Below are 24,827 nucleotides of genomic sequence, written 5' to 3'. Positions count from 1 at the left end.
CCTTCCTTCCTCCATTCTTGTCCCCCCAGCAATTCTTAATGAGAAGAGTGAAGCAGGAGGCATTACAAGACCAGATCTTAAATTATACTACAGAACTATAGTAACAAAAACAGTATGGTGTTGGCACCAAAAAGACATGGAGACCAATGATACAGAAAAGAAGACACAGGGACAAACCCACATAAATACACTTACCTCATACAAGACAAAGGCATCATAAACATACATTGGAGAAAAGATGACCTCTTCAACAAATGGTGCTGGGAAAACTGGAAATCCATATGTAGCAGAAAGAAATTTAATCCCTACCCTTTGCCCTGCACAAAACTCAACTCAAAGAGGATTAAAGACCTAGGCAATAGACCAGAAACCCTGTACCTACTAGAAGAAAATGTAGGCCCAACACTTCATCATGTCATCTTAGGAACTGAATTCCTCCTCAAGACTCCTAAAGCACCAGAAGTGAAATCAAGAATCAATCAATGGGATGATATCAAATTTAAAAGCTTCTTCACAGCAAAGGAAACAATCAAGACTGTGAAGAGAGAGCCTACAGAATGGGAAAAAATCTTTACCACTTGCACCTCAGATAGAACATTAATCTCCAGGCTATATAAAGAACTCAAAAAACTTAATACCAAAAAAATACAAGTAACCCAATCAATAAGTGGGCAAAGGAACTGAACCGATACTTCACAGAAGAAGAAAAACAAATGGTCAATAAATATATGAAAAAATGTTCAACATCTCTAGCAATTAGAGAAATGCAAATCAAAACTACACTGAGATTTTATCCCACTCCAGTCAGAATGGCAATTATCAAGAATATAAGCAACAAACAAATGTTGGTGAGGATGCAGGGAAAAAGGTACACTGCAAACTGGTGCACACTATGAAAGGCAATATGGAGATTCCTTAGAAAATTTGGCATGAAACCACCATTTGACCCCATTATATCAATCCTAGATATATATACAAAAGAGTTAAAATCAGCATATTTCAGTGATGCAGCCACATCAGTGTTTATAAGCAGTTCAGTTCACAATAGCTAAGCTTTAGAACCAACCCAGAACCACCTTTTGACAGATGAATGGATAAAGAAAATGTGGCACATATACTCCATTAAATATTACTCAACCATAAAAAAATAATGACTTTATGACATTTGCTGGTAAATGGATGAATCTGGAGACTAACATGCTAAGCGAAATACGCCAATCTCCCAAAACCAAAGGTCAAATGTTCTCTCTGGTATGTGGATACAAATACACAACAAGGTGGAGGGGGGAAGAGAAATTCAGTGGATTAGACAAAAAGGAATGAATGGAAGCAAGAAGGATAAGTTTAGGAAAGACAGTGGAATGAATCTAACATGACCTTTATATGTACATATATGAATAAACCTCAGTGAGTCTTCACATGTACATCCAAAGACTGAGATCCTAATTACCATAAGACATATTCCATGTTTGTATAAAAATATCAAAATAAATTTTATTGTCATATATAATTAAAAGGAACAAAAAACATTTTAAAAAAGACATACTTTTGGAGTTGCTGTGCTGCTTGATTCATGGATTCACTCACACACACATCCATATATATATATATCTTTTTATCTTATTTTTGTAATATTGTAATGATTGTTAGTTTTCTTTGTTTCATCTTTTGAGAGCTAAAGTATTTCCTTTGCTTATTTTGATTTTCTTTTGCTTTTTTTTGGTTTGTTTCTCTTGTTTCTTGTCTTTCTTCCCCTTTTTTCTTTATATAGTTTGCTCTTTTATTTATTTTTCTTTATAGCTATCACTTGATACATCTCTTCTGCTTTTTCTCTGTTCTTGGTTGATATAATTCCTGCCCTCACCATTTATGTTGTTGTGGTTATTAATATTGTGGATTGTATAGTTGATTCCTGCTTGTTATGGTCTGGATGTGAGGTGTTCCCCAAAGCTCACATGTAAGACACCCCCAAAAGCTCACATGTAAGACAAAACAGAAAGGTTCAGAGGAGAAATAATTGGGTTGTAAGTGTCTTAACCCAGTGAATTAATCTCTAATGGGATTAATTGAAATGGTAGGGTATGGCTGGAGGAGGTGGGAATTGGGGTGGCTATGGGGTATATATTTTGAATCTGGAGAGTAGAGTGTCTCTTTCTCTCTCTCTCTCTCTCTCTGCTTCCTGATTACCCTGATGTGAACTGCTTCCCTCCACCATCCTCTCCTGCCATGATGTTTAGCCTCACCTTGAACCCTAAAGAATGGAGCCAACCTTCTATGGACTATGACCTCTGAAACCATGAGACCTCAAATAAACTTTTCCTCCTCTATAATTGTGCTGGTCAGATAATTTAGTCACAGCAGCAAAAAAGCTGAGTAAAACACTGCTGTTTATTTCAATACCAGATCTACTTCACAGCTATTTGTTTATCTCACTCTTGGCAATTTCTGAATCTGCCATTCTGGCAGTTGTGGTAATTAGTGCTGCAGATGTCATAGTAGGTACTAGGAATTTATTTTTTAATGCTGTACATTATTCTCTGCTGTTGTTTGTTCCCCCTTTTCTATGAGATGCTAAGAACTTACTGGGAAATTGAGTTTACAGGATAGAAACTCTGCTAGTGAGCTATCTAAAACCCAGCCAAAAGTGTGATTTTCTCCACATACAAACTAACCACACTCAAACTTCAATGATACATTTTTACAAATAATAGGGAAGACAAAAACTCCAAACCAATGACTAGACCCCAAATAGGAATATCTAGGGGTCACTTATGGTCATCTATTCCTATAGGGAAAACAGAATTAAAACAAAAACTGTGGACATCACACCTACAAGGGATATCAATATAGAACACTCTCGTACCCCTTTAGAATATATGGAGTTGTTAAGTGGCAATCACAGAGTGTGTACCTCACAACCCTGCTATATACAATACTACTGCCAGACCTACAAGAACACCATTCTTGTGAGATCTACAAGGAAAGTAGAATCCTCAAGTTCTGACACAATAAACACTGTATCGAAATACACTAGTTATTACCAAAGAACTATAAGGGAAAATACACTGCAAAACCCACCAGGAAATATATTAAAAAATTCACAACTTGATATCCCAGAACACTTTGCCAAAAGAAAGCTGTGTCCTAAAAAAGCCCACATATAAGAGTGAAAGAGAAATATATCCCCACAGATGCATAAATCCTAATATAAAAATACTAGAAACAAGAGAGACAGAATAACATAACACCTCCTAAAGTTCACAATTCACCAGTAACAGACTCCAGAAAAACTGAAGTGGATGAAATACCAGGTAAAGAATTCAAATAAATTATTATAAAATCAACAAGGAATTCCAACACACACACACACACACACACACACACACACACAGAAGCAAAACAAAAACCTGAATGGATTAAGGAAGTCTGTATAGGATATGAATGAGAAATTCAATAAGGAGATAGAAATATTTAAAAAGAACCAAACAGAAATCTTGAAATGAAAGGTATAATAAATCAAATTAAACATTCAATCAAAATTCTCTTTAACAGAGCAGACTATGCTGAAGACAGAATCTCAGAGCTGGAAGACAAGTTGGCTCATCATTCAGTCAGTATTAAAGAAAAGAAAGTAGGTAACCATGACCAGAATACACAAGAACTCAAGGACAACATTAAGGTACTAAATTTAAGAATTATAAGAATTGAAGAGGGTTGTGAGATGCAAGTAAATGGCATGGATAACCTCTTCAGGGAAATAATAACAGAAAAATTTCCAAACTTGGGAAATCCAAAGTGGACGTTCCAAAACAGGGTATATTCAGAATCTCAAATAGATAAGATCAAAAAAGAATTCTTCATGATACATTATAAGTAAACTGCCTACCATACAGAATAAGAATAGAATTTTAAAAGGCACAACAGAAAAAGATCAGATCGTATTTAGAGGCAAAACAATCAGCATTATTTCTTATTTCTCAGTACAAAATCTAAAAATCCAGGAAGAAAATAAATGTCAACTAGATTGCTATATCCAGTAAAGCTATCCTTCAGAAACCTTCCAAGATAAAAAGAAACTAAAAGAATTCATGACTACTAAGCTAGAACTAAAGAAAATACTTAAGAAACTATTATATACAGAAGAAATCAAAAACAAATTCCAGAACTCACAATTGGGCAATCTCATTTGAAGAGTAGTTAAGCAAATGAGAAACAGGACCAAATTAAACTTTAGAAATAAGCAAAATGTCAGGAATTAATAAACAACTCTCCATAATAACACTGAATGCAAATGGTCTCAACTTTTCAATGAAAAGACACAGGCTGACAGTATGTATAAGAACCAAACCCAACAATATGTTGTTTTCAAGAGACACCTTCTAGGCAAAGATAATCATAGGTTGAAAGTTAAAGGAAAGAAATTGATATACCATAAAAATGGAGCCTGAAAAACTGCAGGAACAGCTACTCCCAATTCCAATAAAGCAGACTTCAAGTCAAAATCAAAGAATAAAGAAGGTCACTTAGTACTGTTAAAGGAAACAATTCAACAAGAAGATACAATGTAGTAAATATTTATGCTCCAAACATTGGTGCACCTAACTACTTTAAAGAGATACTACCTGACTTAAATATTGTCCAGATAAGGATACCTCAAGGAAAGAAAACTATAGACCAACATGCCAGATAAATTTAAATGCAAAAATCCTTAAAATATTAGCAAATTATATTCAACAACATATTAAGAAGATTATATATCATGACCTAGTTGGCTTCAATCCAAGATTGCAAGGATGGTTTAACATATATGCAAATCTATAAATGTAATTATCACATAAGTAGATTAAGGACAAAAATCACATCATCATCTTAATAGATGTGGAGAAAGCCTTTCACAAAATTCAACACCCTTTCATGATAAGAACACTGAAGAAACTAGGGATAGAAGGAACTTACCTTAACATCATGAAGGCTATATATGACAAACCCAAAGTCAACATCATATTGAATGGGGAAAATCTAAAAGTATTTTCTTTAAAATCTGGAATAAGACAAGGATATCCACCCTCACCACTCCTATTCAATATAGTCCCAGAAATTCTAGCCCAATCAATCAGGAAAGTGAAAGAAATAAGAGGGATAAAACATAGGAAAGGATGAAGTCAAATTATCATTATTTACAAATGATATGATGCTATACTTAGAAGATCCAAAAAGTTGTACCAGAAGACTGCTAGAGCTAATAAACAAATTCAGCAATATATCAGACTACAAAATCAACATATAAAAGTCAATAGCCACTGAGTGTGGTGGTACATACTTATATCTCCAGACATTAGGGAGGCTGAAGCAGGAGGATTGCAAGTTCAAGGCTAGTCTCAGCAACTAAGATTCTGTCTGAAAATTGAAGAGAAACTAGTGGAGCAGATGAAAGGGACAAGAGAGAAATAAAAGGGAAAAAAGAAGAAATACTGAGGAATAACAATGACCAAGTTATATTGTTAAATCATGTGCATGTATGAATATGTAACAACAAATTCCACCTTTATGTGTAATTATAATTAACCAATAAAAATATGGAAAAAATTTAAAAAATTTTAAAACATAGAAACATGAGGGAACTACAAAATAAATAAACTCCTATTATTTTGATAAAAAGAATAACACAGAATATATAGGGTTATTTACTGTCTGAGGTTTTTAGTTTCCACTGGAAATATTTGAATATATTGTGTGGTCTGAGATGCAAATGAAAGCAACATAGGAAGCAAATGCAAAGAGTATATGATTCAGTCAGGTTCAAGTTGTGAGGAGTTATACAAAAATACATTTATCTGTTTTTAGAGCCCAAGAAATAAAAAATTCCACCAAGTGTCTGGTGCTTATGAATTCTAATTCAACTTGAAATGAGGTAATGATATGACTCAAATCTGAGCTTAGAACTCTTGACCACTTTCTTCTTTAAATTATCAAGTACTTGTTATAGATGTAAATCAGGGCTACCATCTTATAGCAGGGCAGAAAGCAGGGACTCAGTAGAAAACTTACCAATAGTCTATCTGTCCTTTGGAGACCCAAGCAACCTAAGACATCAGTTTCCAAAAAATTTCATGAGAAAGCAATCACCAAAATTTTGTAGAATAACAAAACAGTTTCCTATTGATAAGTATATTTCAACCCCAGAATGATTTCACATCAAGTATAGAATTCTTGATGCTATTTCAGTAGCAATATTTTGGGTTTATAAACTTGTCTATATTTCGTTTAAGTATTTTAGGAGAATTGACCTTTAAAATTTAAGGAATCAGTGGCTAGGGATATAGATCTGTGGTAGAGCACTTGCCTAGCATGCTTAAGGCCCTGGGTTCAATCTCCAGTAATGCAAAAAAAAAAAAAAATTAAGTAATGGGTCTGTGTTTCCAAAATAAAATGTATAATTAACTAATGGATCTATATTTCTGATTTACAACTGAAATTTTATGGTTTATCTGGTTTTTAAAAATTAGGAAAACCTAAGCAGTGCTATGTTTATTATTTTAGTTTATTATAAGGAGTGTTTCAACCAATTCAATTGAAAAGAAATCAAGTATATGAAATTTGTAAGTGTGGTCTAAACTTTGTGAAGGTGTTTGCCTTTGTAACAGGGCTTGCTTTGCCACCCTTTTAAAAATGCAACTCCCCCACACCTTTCTGGTTTCATTTATCTCATAGAAATTATCAGATTTCAATATCGAACATATAACTCATTTATTCACTTTGCTCATTTTCTGTCTTCCCCCATTAATACATAAGTTTCAGAAGGGCAAGATGTTTCATCTTGGCTTTTTTTTTTTTTTTCCTGCTATACCTTCAGAATCTGGACCTGAGGTTGGTAAGTAATATTTTTAGTGAATAAATGAATGAATATGATTCATAAGATGAACTTAAAAATTTAAGCATGTACATGGATTTTGAATGTGAATTTTTAAAAGACTACTTTTTAAAAACAATCTTCTGTGATGTTCTGTGAGGACCCAGAAGTATCCTTCAAGTATATCTCAAAATTCACATTGAATGGTTTGCAATTTCTCTAAGTTTGGCTTTGGCTTAGGAGGGTTAATGGGAGCACAAGAGTGCTTTCTAACCATTTTGTGAGTTCTCCTGACTATTGTGCTCAACAGCTACTTATCAGTGAGAAGATGATTCTTTTGGGCAAGGAAAGCAGAACAAATAAGATCCAGGAGTCTACTGTTTCTGTGTGGCTCCTTAATACTGCACCATCAGGTCCAATTGTGGTTCTTACAACTCTTTCTTTTCTTGTTTAACAGAGATTTATATAAAAATTTTAGACTTTCTATGTTTATTTTCTCTTTATACTTCAGTGTATGTGAGGTCATAACTTTCCCAACACAAGGATCATGTCAACATGTTGGGTTTAGCTCAGTGGTACTTGTGCACTGTTCTAAAATCCAGATTCAAAGAGAGATACTTGGTGCAGCTATACTGGCTTCTGTAAGTCCTCCCTTGCTTCTCCCTTATCTGATTCAGTTCAACTGCAATCTCAGCTCAGATACCAGAAGAGCCTAAGAGCTGCTGGACCAATGGCACTGTGGCATTCTTGAAGGACATTATTAACATATTATCTATTATCATAACAACATATTACAAACAACTTTCAAACTCAGTGTATCAAACATAATCAATATTGTCATAAATCCTTGGGTTGCCTGGACAGTTCAAGTCTTGACTCAGCTTGGTGGAGTTCACTCGGGGGTCAGGTATGGGACAAATGTAGTGTTGATTCCAGCTAAGCTTCCACCTGAGGACAGTGAACTGGGACAAGTAGACTGACTCAGCTCTGCTCCATGTGGTCTCTCATCATCCAGGAGCCTAGCACTGGGTTGTTCTCATGGTAGAAGCAGAGACCCAAGAGAGAGAAAGAAGTATATAAGGACTTTGAAGCCTTAGCTCCAAAATTGGCATTTTGTCACTTCCATGCTATTTCTTGGTAAGAGAAGACAACAAAGTCAGCCCAGATTCAAAGGAAAGAGCAGAAGACTCCAGCCACAAACTGTCCAATAGCATAATTGCTTCTTTGGGTATTGACAACCAGGGAAGACACCATTACAGTCATCCAGAGGATCAGAAGAGGCCTAAGATGATTCCATGGTGTAGACAAAAGGATTAATCTCTTAAGCATATGCAGACAATAAAAAATCAGAACTTCTTGAAAATTTATGAACAGTGTTCATTTTCTTGAAAAGCCAGAGACAACACAGCCTGATTGTCAAGCTAGTGGAGTCGAAAACATGGGTGGTATTGGAGGGTCAAATATAACCCAGATCTCAGATGTTGTACCAAAGTCATGAAATGCACATAGATTGCTTTGTTCACATTTGGAACACTGAACCAATCCTGGGACACGACATGTTCCAGGGGTTGCTTTCATGTAGTTCCTATGTAATATGTTCTGATCTATTTCAATAAGTTGTGTCTATTGTGTGTAGCATGACACTTAACTCCTGCAGGTTGTACTCTCTAGGGAACCTTCTGGTGAGTGCATTGCCTATTCAAGCTCCCTCCCTGAGTTTTGAGCCTTCTCAATCCTTAGCTCTGTCTGTCCTCCTGTTCATTCTCATTTCCATCCTCTTGCCTCTATTCTTTTGTTTGAGTAAGCAAATAAACTCAGAAAGCAATGTTTAAGAGATGGAAATCTAAAAACAACCAAACAAACAAAAATCCAGCTGCTATAGTTTAAAGCTCATGAATGCTTCAGGGGAAATTGCTGAGCATAAAATACGTATCGGCAATAGTTTTGGAGGGAAATTTGGCAATATCTATAAACATTTAAAATTTCTACATTCTTTGATGTAGCAATTCCCCTCTGAGAAATTTATTTTATAAGTAAGCTTATACAGGTGTACAAGTGTGTGTCTGTTCATAGACACATCACGGTATCAACTTATAAGAAGTGTTGAAGGCTGGGGAGATAGCTCAGTTGGTAGAGTGCTTGCCTTGCAAGCACAAGGCCCTGGGTTGGATCCCCAGCACCGCAAAAAAAAAAAAAAAAAAAAAAAAGAAGTGTTGATAGAAGCATTATAACAGCAGGAGTATGCAAGTGCCCATCTATAGGACCCGTTTAAATAAAGTAAGGCACATTCCTTTAGTGGATGATCACAAAATCATTTTAAAAATGAGGTTGGCTTATTTCGCTTATTCTATTATGATATTCTCCAACTCCATCTATTTACCAGCAAATGCCATAATTTCATTCTTTATAACTGAGTAATATTCTACCATTCATATATGTATGTATATATATATGTATATATATGTATATATGCCACTTAATAAGAATAAATAAAAAATGAGGTAGGTCAGTAAATACTGATTTAGAAAGATATCTATGATATATTGTTAAGTAAATTAAGATCAAGTTATAGAGAAGTACGACCATTTTGAGCCTAAAAAAATGAGAAGAGTGTCTACTATTACAGTTTAGAAAATGATGCCCTAAAACACGGCACCTTGACATGCTGGTCATTTTAAATTAAAGGCACTTGGACACCAGCAGATTCTCCATGAATTTTTTTCTGAAGTTCCCTTATCTACTTAAAGACCAGATCCTCCAAAGAAGAGCACAAAGCCCCTCAATCTTCTTATAGAAACTTCATTTACCAAGAAAGAACACTCATTTCATGGAGGAAGAGTCTAAAAATCAAACATCATACCTAGACCCCAGAGGAACTGTATCCAAGGTCATTATCTGTTAATTGAGCCTGTTCATCTGCCCTAAAAATCATGCATTACCCCTCTAAAATTGCCTACACCTCCCCATTCCCCTCTGTTCTATAAAGAGTATTTAAGCCTTAACCCTCTGGCCCTTCTTTTAATTTCATATTTTATATGGCTCCCAGGCACATGTGTGCATTAATAAACTTGCAAGTTTTTTCTCCTATTATCAGTTTATTTTAGCATACTCAATTATTGACACTCCAGAAAGTTTCAACTTCCTTACAATACATCACCAAAATTTTCAAGGAGATGCTTAAGAATGATTACCTCTATCAACATGGCTAAAATAAATTTTTAACTTTTTTGCCACACACACACAAATGATAAATTGGTGTGGTGATGGACGTTAACTAGTTTGATTGAATCATTCTCTAATGTATACATGGATACACTGTTCCCTAAAAGTACATGGAATTATTTGTCAATTAAAAATTACTTAGTTGAACTTTAAAAAAATTATCTCTAGGGAATGAGACTAGAGAATTATGAGAGGAGACTTATTTTTCATTGAATGCTTATTTTTTTAAAAAGGAAAGGTTTTTTTTTTTGACTTTTCAAATATCTTTAATGACATTACATCCAAATGGGCTCTCATTTCCCATTTTCTACTAATAGTCCTCGTCCCTAAAGCTCCCACCTTCATGAGAGGAAGCTGAAGGTGTGAAGCAAAAGGCTTCTCATTGAAACAGTTCTCCCCATAGTCCAGCATGGGAAGGGAATAGAAATGGACGTTCCTTTGAGGGCAGATGTCCAACGGGTAGGAGGCAGAGTGGTTCAGCTGGGGAGCTAGGTTGCAGAGGCGTAGGGTAATGGGTCTCCTGAAAGGTGGGAATGGGGAGTGGGGATCTGACCCAGCGCTGTGGCATCCGAATAGATAGGGGCTGCTCTGGGACCACCAGAGCAGTTTGATGCAGAACAGGGGACTCTGCGGGGGAGCTGCTTCCTTTGGAGGCATAACCCTCGCCTTCAGAGGTGTCTGACTCGCACATTGAATCCAGAGTCTCCACTTTAAAATCAGAGTTGGTAACGGCCTTAGGAGGGGCTATGCTGATAGCTGCATTCAAACCACAGAGCTGCTTCTTGTTCATCCAATATAAGTGTGGACAGTAAGTGAAGCTGGCAGCCTTCATCACCTCCGCCCACTGCTGGGCACGCCTCTCCCGCCGCACCTTCTTCCTCCAATGAAGAAACACCATGCAGCAGACAGTTAGCACAGAACACAGCCCCATGACTCCAAAGTACAGGAGGATCCATGTGCCTGGAAGGCCAAAGTCCTTCTTCTGGGAATCCATGATGCTGAGTGCTGTTATCAGGTCTATGGCTCTGGAAACAGTGAACTCACCCACTAACCTGTCCACCAATGGGAGTCTTCTGAGGGCCCAAGCCCCATTGTTACCTAAGGAACAAGCCACTGGGTTCTGAGCACTGGGAATTTCAAGGGGGGTGCTTGTGGAGTGGGTCTGAGTTGATGAAAGGAAGGGACTCCATCTGGTAGCATTTCATGAGCATAGTTGTCTTCCATCAAATACTGGTCCACCACAGAATTATCTGTTTCCAACTTCTTATAGTGAAGTCACAAAGCAGCCCCCAGGAAAGGGCACTCACACCCTAAGGAGCTTATATTTATGTTGTTGGTTGGTAAGGAGCCATTTCTGGATACCTTTTCCAGCGGGCAGTTAGACAGGGAGCACAGTCAACATTGGGCAGACCTGCCCTCAAGAAGTTTCTGACCAAGTTGTCAGGGAAGAAGACTGTTCAGGGGAACCAAGTGGTCAAAACCTCCTTCTTGGGCTCCTACAATTCACTTTATGCTTATTTATAGTCTGAAAATTCATGGGCATAATTTACATCTAAATTAAAAATAAATTTAAATTTTAAAATATGCAATCCATTCAGCAAAGCTGTGTAAAACATCTCCCTTGTCCCAAGTCATTTGTTTTAGTCAAGATGCTTAGTTACTGACAATAGAATCTTCTCATCAGTTTGAACAGTAAGGAATTTATGATAAGCTACTGTATAAATTGCAGAATCATTGGGAGGGCTGAAGCATTGAGTCCTAGACCATACTTCCAGGAACAATCCAGAGCTGCAGAATTGTGATAAGGGAGCTGTTTTTCAATCCCATCCCAAATCCACACTGCCTCTGCCACTCCTCAGGACCAGCCTTGTGCAACTCATTTCAAACCAAGTCATGCTCTGGTAAATTTGGCCAATGGGGTCTAAAGCACATGTGTGTCCTAAGGCAGCAATGGAGACTGGAAAATACAAGGAGGAAAGGCCAAGTTATCCTTGAGAAAGCAGAATACACCATGTGAAAAATACCAAAATGTGAAGAGACGTTTGAAAGATGGAGCAATTGTAAATGACAGATGCCCATGTGAAAGTTCTATAGTTTCCCCCCACTGGGATCCTATTCAACTAAACATATTATTTCAGGGGAAAATTTATTATAATATTGGACTTGTGTCAGAGGGAAAATGAATAATAGCAGTGGTCTGGACTATCCCTTAGTTCATCATTCACCAATAAAATATGGACCACTTTTCCAGCAGAAATAACTAGAGTTCAGAAGTCCACTGAAACCCAACTGAATTCTAGATTAGGTGGTTTCTCCCTGGTTATTAGGATAGTAGTAACTGCTACCATTTAAATGATGCTCATTATACAATTAGGTATCATGCCTGGGTTTTTATTCATAAAAAGTGTGATGGTTAATTTTAAGTGCAAACCTGACTGGGCTAAGTGATTTCAGAGTGTGCTGTGAGGGTGTTTCCCAAAGAGACTCTCATTTTAATCAGTAGACTAAGTAACGATCATCCTCACCAAAGTGGGAAGCATCATTCGATCTTCTGAGAATGTGAGTACAACAAAAAGGCAGAGGAAGGGCAAATTCTCTCTTCCTTAGCTGGGAAATGTGTCTGCTTCTGCCTCAGATATCAGAGAGCCTGGTTCTCTGGACTTTGGACTCAAACTGGGGTCACACTATCAGTTCCCCTGGTTCTCAGGTCATCCAGCTTGGACTAAATTGTAATATCAGCTTTCCTGGTTCACCAGTTTGCATACAATGTACAGTAGGACTTCTCACTAAATCATATGAGCTCATTCCCAGAATAAAGCCTCTCGTTAATCTGAATAGATAGTATAGATTTTTTTTCTCTGGAGAACCCTAACACTAATTAGGAAAAGAAAAACTACTTTACCAAATATTACCACAGCCACCATCCCTCACTCTGCCTTATTAGTAAGTGTTCACCAAGAGCAAACAGAACTAGTGGGAAGTATACATGAAAATATTTATTGCAAGGAGTTGGTTTGTGCAATTGTGGGGGCTGGGTAAGTCAATATGAAGTCCACAGGGCCAGGCCATCAGGACAGCAGCCTGGAACTCCTGCCATGGACTGAAGCTACCCCCACAGGCAGAATTTCTTTCTCAAGGGGCCTTAGCTCTAATCTTACCGTCTTTCAAACCCAGCCTTAGGCGAATGAAGTGTGGTAATGGCTACTCCTGATGCAGCACGCACTTGGCAGCCACAGGTACCAAGAGGGCTGGCAAGGGTTGGGGGAAGTGTTCAGTATTCAGCAAAGACAGCTCATTTGGCAGGGTTCTCCAAGAAACAGTCAGTAGGATATGTGTGTGTATTTCTTTGTGTGTGCGTGAGCACTTGTGTGTGTGTGTGTGTGTGTGTGTGTGAGAGAGAGAGAGAGAGAGAGAGAGAGAGAGAGAGAGAAGATTTCAAGAAATTGGCTTAGGTGTTGGTGGGAGCTGGAAAGTCCAAAATCTACAGTGAAGGCCAGCAGACTAAACTCGCCAACAGGAGCAAATCTGTCTTAAGGCAGATTTGCTTCTCCTTGTGGGAAATCTTACTTTTCTTCTCAAGACCTGTAAGACCGCAGGACTTTTATTTGTTCACATTGTTTTACAATCAGTCAACTGATTGTAGACCTTAACCACATTCTCAAAATACCTTCTTTGCAACACGTGGATTAATGTCTGACTATTGTCTGGTCCTATTGACTTAATTATCTACAAGGCAGATAATTGGAGTGATGACTAGAAAGAATCCAAGACTGCCAAATCCTCTGAAAATGGGGAATGAAACTGGAACTTTTGTGAATTGGAACTTGGGTCTGTTTGTCTTTTAGAGTGTTAAGGAAAAAAGATCAACAACTTGGAAATAGGCAACAGGAGGACCATATGTCCTGTGTCATTCTGGAACACTACCTAACAGGCCCACCCAAGGATTAGCTCATTCTCTGGAGGCATGCATGGGTGTTTGACTCACTATTTACTATTGATTAGATTTTACAACTCTGGAAGGATGAATATTAACTTGTTGAAATGATTCTTATCTGACCACAATGCAATTATCTTTTATCCCCTGGAAAGAAAAATATTTCCACCCATAGATAAGATAATCACCAAAGGTTACAGTTTTATTGCCCTGTGAACAGTTCTGTCATTTAAATTACCTTATTTTAGCATGTTACTTTCTTTGACTATAAATATTTGTCTCTACTGGACTCTTTGAAGCAGTCTTATATTCTGCTGCTTCCCTCATTAAAGAGCACCCAGCTCTTTGACATGTGCACATTCTATGCATAAGAGGCCTATTCTTTTTTAAAATTATTTATTTATTTTTTAATTTTTTACAGACTCCTTTTTGATTCATTGTACACAAATGGGGTACATCATTTCATTTCTATGGTTGTGCATAATGTAGATTCATACCATTCGTGTAATCATACATGTACATAGGGTAATGATGTCTGTCTCATTCCACCATTTTTCATACCCCCTTCATTTCCTTCTACATAATCTAAAGTTCCCCCATTCTTCTCTCACTCTCCACACCCTGACCCCCATTATAGAGGCCTATTCTTAACATTTGAAAATTATGCTTTGCCCAAAAGAAAGGGTGATGGATCCCACAAGTCTGAGTAACTTGATGTTGTTTGGGTAGTACTTATCTTATCCTATTTAATTTTTACAAAAACACTCCTGCTTAATATTATTGTTGCTGTTTTAATAGATGAAGAATTATAGACTCTAAAATTTTTCCCAGAATCATATAAATAATATGTGACAGAGCTAGCATTATTTGCAGCTCAGATCATAGCACCCCAAAAAACAACTGTAGGAGATCAGATTATGCCATTCCCAAGTATACTTGAGTAAGTTATTCTGAGACTCTGTAGACACAGTAGTATTTCTGAAAATCTTTCCTTTGTTAAAGGAGTTAGCCAATACATATAGACAACAAACCAGAATGTTTAGGTGGCAAAGAGCAAATGACACGAGAGTATGGAAGATGCTTTTACAAAGTTCAGAATTAATAAGAACACAGACTGTTAGGAAGATATGAATCTGTGGTAAAATATATAAAAAAGGAAGAGAACGATTAACACAAAATGTAGGGGGCTGTAATTGGGACATCACCTACAGAATTACAGAATTGGTAATGTCTATGGGGATATCAGAGATTTTAGAAATATTTTTCTTTAAATTGCATATATATATATGTACACACACACATATATTATCTGTAAGTCTATGATTTATTTCACAATAAAATTTGAAAAATAAAAAAAAGAAATTTATGAAGAAAACTTACATTAGTAAGATAGATAGTTACACTAGGTAGCTGTCTGCTTCCAGACAACTTTTATTATTTGAGAAACTTTGCTCATAAATACAACTTCTATTCACCATTAACTTCCTCCCCTCAACCTCCCCTAATTTATCTCCACCATCTCCCAGAAACCTGGAACTCTCTACTCCTTTCTGTAACTCACGATGCTCTATGAGCTTCAACCATCCGGCCTCTCTTTGAGCCTCATAAGTTTTGTGGTACTTCGTTGTGCATAGGTGTAAATAATTATGGGTTTTGTCCTTCTAATCTGTTTTATGTCAAGTTAATTTATAATCCAGTCAAATTACCTAACAGGCCCAGGGTCCCATCATTTTTCTCTCCTCTACAGAGCAAGCCTGGTCTGTAACCTGCTCTTTACTGTGCTGTGCTATCTTACAGCTGAAGTATAGGGGGGACACACTGGGAGGCTTTTCTTTTTTCCAGTACTAAGGATTAAATCTAGGGATCGTCTACCCCCAAACTGCATGCCCAACCCTGCTATTTTATTTTTAGACAGGATCTCACTAAGTTGCCTAGGGTGACTTGGAACTTGCAATCATCCTGCCTCAGCCTCCTAAGAAACTGGGATTACAGGCATGCACCACCACACTGGGCTAGAAATCTCACTCTTCTTATTGTCTGCATGCCCTCTATAAAGCCCTTGATAAATAGTTACTCTCTCCCATCTGATAGAGACCTTTATATTCATGTTCCTACAGTTTATTTTCTTTTCTAGTTCATCCTCAATATTCTCTCTGAAGGAGAGAGAGAACCTTCTCTTTTCCCTCTAGAAATTTGATAACTCATTCTGAGAAATAGACTGGCAGTAGACAGATTCACAGGAGAAAAGTTGCACATATTTATTAGGTGCCTGGGGTCATCACAGGAGAGGAGGTACCCAATAATCCAAAGACAGTTAGAGGTTTATATACTCTTTTCCTAGGGGAGAGGCAAATGTGTGTGTGTGTGTGGGGGGGGGTGTAGGCAATTTTTAGAAGAAGAGTAAATGATTTTTAGGGGAGGTGAACGTGCCCAGAGAGTAGACAATAGCCTGAGAGAGTTGGCCTGGGGTCTGGATGTGATGTCAACTCTAATCTTCTTTCCTGTTAGTTCATCTTCTGTGCTTGATGAGATTGTAGGGAGAGGATTCACAAAAGTGGACTATCTTCTGAAGGACTGGCTTTCGGATGGCTAAGGAAAGCTCCCAAGGTGCTGTGCAGAATTTTAAAGCTACTCTTTTCCTCCTGAAATTTTGATCAGTCTATGAAATAAACTGAGATTAGACAAATTAAGGGGGAAAATATAATGAATTTTGTTACATGTCTGTCACAGAAGTCACAGATGGTTTAGGACTCAAAGGAGGGATAAAAAGTTTAATTTACATAAAGCTAAAAAAGGAGGTGGGCTTACAGGGGAGGTAGATGGCATGGACTGTAGAAGGAGCAAGAGGTGTGGTCTTCTTATGCAGGTGGAGACTCCCAGCTAACCTGTGATAATCACCCTCTTCTTCCTGGGAAAAGATCTTTTTTAGCAGAAGGGGGATATGAGATGGAAAGTCTCTGCTTACATTTGCTGTTTACTTCATTAATGTAGTTATAGCTTTAAATTGCTTTTATAAAAGGGCAGTCTTTTAGAGTTAGTCCTGTGTCTGCAAAGGTCTGCAGTTTCTCTGAATTGTCATCTTGAAATATGCCCAAGAAATATATTTTGAGGTGGCATATTTGGGGGTAATGCTCTTAGATTGAAATCCAGAGTAACATATGTTGGGATATTTTTCTCTGTACCAACATCACCATTCTTCAAAGTAGCACAGACTTCAAGTCTTCAACTTCCTGCACACTAGACCTTGATCAATTTGTGATTGTTACCCTTCAGGCATTGTATCCTGAACTGCACTGAGCTGTTAAATAAAAACTAGAGAACTATTGATCACCCTCCTTGTTATAAAAAATAATTTTTCATTATTCAGCCTAAGATTGAATTAGTTTTCTTGCTAGTTTTAATAACTGATGGTACATATCAATCTTGCATGTAAACAGAAATATTCATGTCCTTTAATAGGTATTATTTGTTATTTGTTTATCACCACGTTTGATTTTCTCTTGTCTTTTTGACTGAAATGAAACTGAAATATGTGGCACAGATCTAAGGAATCCATGAGAAGAGGAAAGAAGCCCAGTACAGACTTTGTATTTATTTCACTTTAAAGAGAAGATATCCTTCTTAAAGTAGCTAAACTAAGGCAGCCAGCTGCAGAGGTTCCTAGAGGACAAAAGATAAGTAAAAAACAAAGATTGTGATTTGACTGACATAGTCTAGGAAGTATATTAATGCAGACAGTCATTTGAAAGTTTTGAATTGAGTTTCTGAACTGCCAAAATGAAATATTGCAGGGGCCTATGCATTTTCCAAAACAAACAAACAAACCTGAATTTTTAAAATAAGTCATTTGAGTTTGGTTTGAAAAGGAGTTTAATTACATGAGGGGCTGCTTGTTTTAGCAGCTGGATGCTAATGATTGCATGAGGACAATGATAACACATGTAAATGTAATAAAACTCATCCACTTGTACCAAGAATAGGACTAGCCTCACCTGAAACTGCTGAGTCCGGAGCATCAAAATGAGCCATTTAGGATTCTTCTGTTTGCAGATGGCAAAAACAGACTCAAACTTGCTTGGCAGATGGAGGTTTTATAAACCCCATCAAGCCATCTTTGACTCCACTTCTCTGCAAGTTGGCATCCATTTCTTCTCTGCTGTGGGTGGTGTGGTCATCCACAGGCTCACATCTATATTCTCAGAGGTCCGAGTATCTCAAAGCAATCCTGGGGAAGGGTTCTCATCGGCCTATCTCAGGCATGGTTCATGCTTATCTGGATAATAATCTCTGGCTACAGAAAAGTGGTGATAAGACTGGCTTGACTTAGGTTAGATATTAACTTCTGAGCCAATCACTGTGGCCAAAGAGATGTGATCTAAAGGAAAATGGCAAATTCTATTCGAAGCACCATGGCTGTTCTGGAGAGAAGCAATACAATCTGATGGTAGGAAGGTGCTTCCTCTAGGCATTCTGAACAAGGAATATTCACATACAGAATAATGAACTATTTTGAAATTTCCTTTTTAGTCATAAGAACACACCAAATTGCTTTTATGTTAGAACAAAATCACTATTTCAAGTGATCATTCCATGTATTCTGTGTGCAAAGTTAAGAGCTACCATATTGTCTTTAAAGACCTGCAGGTATAGAGAGGACTCCCTGCTGTTTATGAGCACATATTTCCCCTTCACACCTCCAAGAGCTAGTGATTCTTGGCAGCCCTCCTTTAAGTCTTTGAGTAAGTTCAAGGTGATTAGGCTGCTACAGGCTTTAGTCAAGCTTTGGTTGGACTCATCCCCACCCCACTCCATTCCTTTGATCCTTGCTTTATTGATTCACTCAACAAATATTTAATGAGTGCCTATTATGCCAGTTGTGTAGATATAAGAGATATGTAGAGATAAATAAAGAATGGTCCCTGCTCTCTTAAGCTGTATCAAAAAGGGACATCAGTCAAATAAACAGATTGTTGTAATACTGTATGGTAAGCCCTGTGACTGTCCTATTCCACTTTTCACTAGCCTCTAGGCCACAGTGAGAAACACATTCCCCTGCGCATCTCAAAAGACTTGCTCATCCTATCCATCAATATCTGTGTGTTTTTTTTTTTGTTTGTTTGTTTTGTTTTGTTTTTTTTAGCAGAGACCAACTTTCATTCATAGATACAATAAGGACTGAAGTGCAAACACCCCTGGAAACTAAGTGTTTAAAGTTCATATTGAGATAAAATGACTGATCTTGTATTGTTTCTTGTAAGTAGGAAGACCATGCATTTTAACTTTCAGACTGGGTCATTTCTAAGAGTAAAAGGGGGTGCTATTCCAATGAGACACCAGGAAAACAGGGATAAGCTAGGGCAATTCTGGGCAAAGTGGGACAAATGGTAACTATGACCTTGATAAGAGAGAGTTTGGAATGGGACTATTTATAAGGCCTGGGAGGAATGGAGTGCTGGGAAAAAGAATAAGTAAGAGAGGACTATTTCAGACTATTTCAGATTATCACCAGTGACGAACCATGAAGACAAAAAGATGAAGATCTATCTGCTTGTGAGTAGGTGAGCATCAAGGGACCAAGGCCATGATGATTTGGCAGTTATGCCTGTAAAGGGAACAGTGACAGCCATCCTCAGTCACTGGCACCTAGAGCCTTGTCCTCAAGAAGTCTGATAGACAGCAGATGGCTGTGACAGGCTGTGAACTACTCAGGAGAAGCCCAGTCCCTGGGACTAGCAAGCGCTTGTCTGTGTGTGGAGGCAGAGGACAGAGGGAGAGCGTGAAGGCTTCGGGCCCAGGGGAAAAGGCAGTTCAAAGGAGGACCTAACGGGAAGGTGAGGGGCTCTGCAAATAAACTTCACTTCCTTCCCAACTTTATCTAAAGTAGAACTGCCACAGGAAAAACGTAGGGCTGTGAGGCGTGGGGGTGGGAGGCATGATGGGAAATTCATTAACAGTGAAAAGAACAGCAGGCAGCTGAAAGTTCACAGTATTCTGCTTTCTAGGAGGTAAGAAATCCAATCTCCTTTCTGTCTAGTGAATGAAGAACTTGTATTTTGTGCTCCTGATATTTCTGAGTAAGGCAAAGACACTGGACAGTGGGGGACCTCCTTTGAGGCCATGATCCGGAGAATTCCTTACAGATGCTCCATTCCAGGAGCAGCAATGAGCTTTTGTTCCTGAAGATAAATTATTAGGATCAAGCTCTACTTAATTTCACAGGCCTTGTTAGTAGTCATGAAATATTCCTTATGGACCCACCTTCCAAATGAATTCAGTATTCTATTGAGTCTCAGTGTGTGGTCTATAGTCTGCACTTGGTATTTTCAGAAGGGAAGTAATTGCTTAGGACAACTCTCCTGCCCTGTTCTGAAGTCAGAGTGCCCCTGAGCCACCTGTACTTCTCTTGCTGGCTACCCTACTGTCGCTCCCTACCCTGGCATTTGCTGTCTGTGTGAAGTGACACTTGGGTTTCTCTGAGAAATTATCCCTAACCAGGCACCGTTTTAATGGGTTGTTAAACATCTCATCCATTTTCCTCTGGGTAACAGCAATCACTGAGTTCTGTTTCACTTGAAATGGGAAGTAGCGCATTTCATGCACTTGCTTTTATGAGTCCTTTGGCTCTTCCAGGCTTTTCCTGTTTTAGTACAGTCCACAAACCAAAGTGAATATCTGTTAATATTTCCCCAGGCCACTATTCCAGAAGAAACCACTTCATATTCATCATGACAGCAGAACTCCTTGACTGACAGTCTTTTGTCCAGAATTCCTGAAGCTTACATGCCTGTGGCCCACTACTGTTCAAACTCTGCAAAACCAAAAAACAGCCTCAGGAGTTTGTTAGCAGTTTGTTAGCCAGTCAAATCCCTAAAGATTCTGATTCAGTGGGTCTGGAATGGGACCCGGAAATCTGCAGGGTCAACAAACCCGCCAGTTGATTCTGGAGCCAGTGATCTGAAAAACAAGCTTGAAAAACCCTGAAGTATAGGTCTTTTCCTTATTCCACAGTACATCAGCGAATTCATTGGTTCATTTATTTGAGTACTCATCAAAGCACTTACTGTGTACCTATCTTGATTTTCCATTTCTAGATATTTTAAATTTAAATTCCACTGTCAAATTTCACTTTTCTTGGGAGAATTGCCAAGGGTGAGGCTCACAGGAGACAAAGGGAAATTGGCTGCAAGAGTGGAGACTCCAGCTGCAGGCCAGGAGGTGGGAGGGATGACATGCAGGCAGTTGGAAACCATCTGGTAGGAAGCAAATCTGATGATTCCTTTACCTAAGGAACTTGACTGTTTGTCTAAGTCTCCAGAAGGAGTGATCCCTGGCCCCATAATGTGCCAAAGCAATTGCAAGTGCTATGAGAGAATGGAGATTTCAACATGTGTGATGGGAAAGCTGAATGAGATCTTTGTCTCCGTGGCCAGCAGGCCTCCTTCTGTTTTCTTTATTATTGTAATGTGACTGATGATTGTTTGGTTTTTGTTGTAACTTGAAGATTGTTGTGATCCTTGTGAAATGATGTCTTATAAATATTCCACATGGATTCAGACTCTACATCTTCAGGACTTTTGAAGTATTTCTGGAGAATTCCAGTCCCTCAGTTCAAACACAAGTTCCAATTTAGGACTAAGCCCAAGGCAAGGGGTTGGATGTGGACTCCTTCACGGAGGCCTCGGCCACCCCATGGATGGAGCATGTAAGGTGGTCCTGAACTTTTCATTGGTTGGTTTCATTGTTCAGTTTTATTTTTGGTAGGGGAGGGCGGGAAGAGAAAGGTTCCAGAGAGAAGGAGGATTTTAATCCCACATCACCTTCTGACCTTACTTTTTAAAATGGACTTGTGACTTGTCTTCAAAGAAGACTTGAATAAATCAAATCTGCACATGTGTGCATACGTGTGCACATGTGTGATGGGACAGAGAGTGATGTAACACAGTTGTGAATTTTTTCCCAAGGATATAGTGTGAAGGAGAGGGAAAGCAAAAGGAAGAGATAGACAGAGAGAGAGAGAGAGAGAGAGAGAGAGAGAGAGAGAGAGAGAGAGAAAACTGGGGGGACATATGATGTTATAATGGGATACCTGAGAATGACCAATTTATAAAGAACAAAGGTTTATTTAGATCATGGTTCTGGAGAATGGGAAGTCCAAAATACATTCATGCCAACCCAATGGCCCCAAAAGTCTGAACTTGTTCTAGCGCCAACTCAAAAGTCCAAAGTTTCATCTGAGATTCAAGGCATGAAATTCCCTCTAGCTCTGAGCCTATGAAATCAAAACAAATTATTTGCTTCCAAAATACAGTGGTGGGATAGGGTAGATATTCATATTCCAAAAGGGAGAAACAGGACCAAGGAAAGGGGTAACAGTCCCCCGTGAGGTCCCAAACCTCTTGTGGTTTGTCCTCAACTGCCTTGTCTTAGATTTGAGGTGCTGTCAAGGACAGAGCACCTGTCTGCTCCTCCTGAGTGCTGTCTGCCAGCACCCTGGCCTGTCACCCAGGCCTCACCACCCAGAAAACAGCAAACTAACCAGATAGGAGTGTACTCAAGGTTTTTGGGTAATAACTAGTCCTCTATTCTTTGTTTTATTTTTAGCATTTGTTACATGTAAAGAAATGGAACATTCTCACATTTAAACCTTGACATGGTGTTCACGTAAGTTCAATTTTCTCCCTATTTCATGGATGAAGAAACTAATATTTAGGGAGACTATAGAACTGTTTAATCCTTGTTCAACCATCTTGTTCACATCTGGTTAGGGGGGACCATTATGATGGTAAGGGCAGAGATGGAGGCTAACATTGACAAGAACGTGTTATGGTTTGAATATGGTTTGTTCCCTCCAAAAATCATGTGGAAATTTAATTTTCATTGAGGCCTAGGTGGGAGAGGTCTGAGTCATAGGGGTGGAACCCTCATGAATGAATGAATGTCTTCCTCTTGGGAACTCTGACTCCAGAGTTCAGTCCATTTCTCTCTTCCACATCCACCTGTTTGCCCTTTTGATTTTCTCCATAAGTTGACACAGCACAAGGTCCTCACCTATCCTGGACTTTCCAGCCTCAGGAATTCTGAGTCAGAATAAATCCCTATTCTTTCTAAATCACCTACTCTTAGCTTGTTATAGATTGGATATAGGTGTCCCCCAAAAGCTTTTGTTAATGCAGGAATATTCAGAGGCAAACCAATTGCATTATGATAGCTGTAACTTAATCAGTCCATCCTAGTTCCAATGGATTAACTAGGTGTTAATTACAGGCAAGAGGGGCATGGCTGGAGAAGATGGGTCACTGGGGGCATGCCATTGAAGGGCTGTTCTTCTTGTGACCCTTCCTTCCTCCTTCTCTCTCTTTGTGACTCCACCAAGAACTGAGCAGCTTTTCTCCACTGGGCCTTTCCCCTCATGATGTGCTACCTCACCTTGGGCCCAGAGCAATGCAGTCAGCCATCTATGGATTGAGATCTCTGAAATGGTGAGAGGCAGTAAACTTTTCCTCCTCTAAGTTACTCTTGTTGGACATTTCAGTCAGGGTGATTCAAAAGTTGACTAAAACACAGATATTCTGTGACAGCAAAAACCACGCGTCACCAGCATTTCCTCATTTATTGCTTATAACTACCTATTTTCAAATAATGAAACTGGATGTGGGGAGGTTAAGCACCAAGTTCACTCGATGACTTGTGTGTGTGTGATAAGATTATTAAATTTATGATTCATATTATGAATATACTTGATACAATTCCAAACAGAATCCAGTGCAGAACCAGTCCCATGGGTTACAGAGAGAATTTCAGTTGAGGGATCTGTATATGCAAAGTTCGTGGTGGGACGCAGCATGACCTATTCAAGGAATTGAAACAAGGTCATTGAGGCTGAAATGGACAGAAGGATAGGGGAATAGGACCATGTAAATCTGAAAAAGAAAGGGGCCAGATCCTGCAAGGCCTTTGAGGGCTTTGGTCTTTGTCCTAAGATCAAGGGAAAGTCATTGGTGAGTTTTAAGCAAAGTGAGCTACAGAATTCAGATTAGAGTTTAAGAAGATCTTAGTGAGTGTTGTGTGGGTAGTAGCCCGAAGAGAGCAAACCTGGAAATGGGCAGTCACACAGTTGGCTACTTGAGATCCAGAAGAGAAACAGTAGTGTTTGGGGGTAGTGATGGAGACAGAAAAATAGAAAAGTTTGAGAGAGTAAAGAATTAAAATCACAGGAATTGGCTGTGATTGAATGGGAGAAGTGACGAGAAATTTTCCACAGATTTGGATTCAGGTCTGTTAGTAACCAAACACTACATGTTTAAAATGGCTCCGTAAGCATTTGATTATCCAAGATTATGTTCAGTGGCTATAACCAGAAACTCCAAATGATAGTAGTTTAAAAAGAAGTACAAATTTACTTTTCACTCACATAAAGAAGTCTGGGGAGAGTCAATCTGTAATGAATTTGGGGTTATATTATATTAAAGATTCCAGGGATCTTCCGTTTTCTTACTCCGTCTTCCTAGTGCATAGCTTCTTCCATCTGGTACAGAATGGTAACTGGAGCTCACCCATTACAGCTGCATTCCAGCCAGCAAGAGAGAAGAAGAAAAGAAGGGCACGTTCCCTTCCTTTGAGGGAATGTTTTGGAAGTCACATTCCAAACTTCTACTTGTACCTGATTTGCCATAACTTAGTCAATGACCATGATACCTACATGGGAGACGAGGCATTCACCTTTGTTTTGGGCAGGGAAGCCCCCAACTCAAAATTAAGGGATTGATTAATAAGAAGGGAAGAATGGATATCAGAGTACAACTAGTGCGCTCAACTACACCC

The 24,827-nt window shown here is 38.6% G+C and overlaps 1 protein-coding gene across 1 annotated transcript; it reads right to left on the bottom strand.

Moving 5' to 3' along the window:
* Positions 1 to 10,451: 10,451 nt before the first annotated feature.
* On the bottom strand, positions 10,452 to 11,066 carry LOC124990215 (testis-expressed protein 38-like). Its single transcript, XM_047559999.1, has one exon. The coding sequence runs from the start codon at positions 11,064 to 11,066 to the stop codon at positions 10,452 to 10,454; it is 615 nt and encodes a 204-aa protein (XP_047415955.1).
* Between the last annotated feature and the right edge of the window lie 13,761 nt (positions 11,067 to 24,827).

The sequence above is a fragment of the Sciurus carolinensis genome, chromosome 1, assembly GCF_902686445.1.
Source record: "Sciurus carolinensis chromosome 1, mSciCar1.2, whole genome shotgun sequence".
Classification (NCBI taxonomy): domain Eukaryota; kingdom Metazoa; phylum Chordata; class Mammalia; order Rodentia; family Sciuridae; genus Sciurus; species Sciurus carolinensis.
The sequence above is the reverse complement of the archived record's forward strand: the minus strand, read 5'-3'. Positions and strand labels throughout refer to the sequence as shown.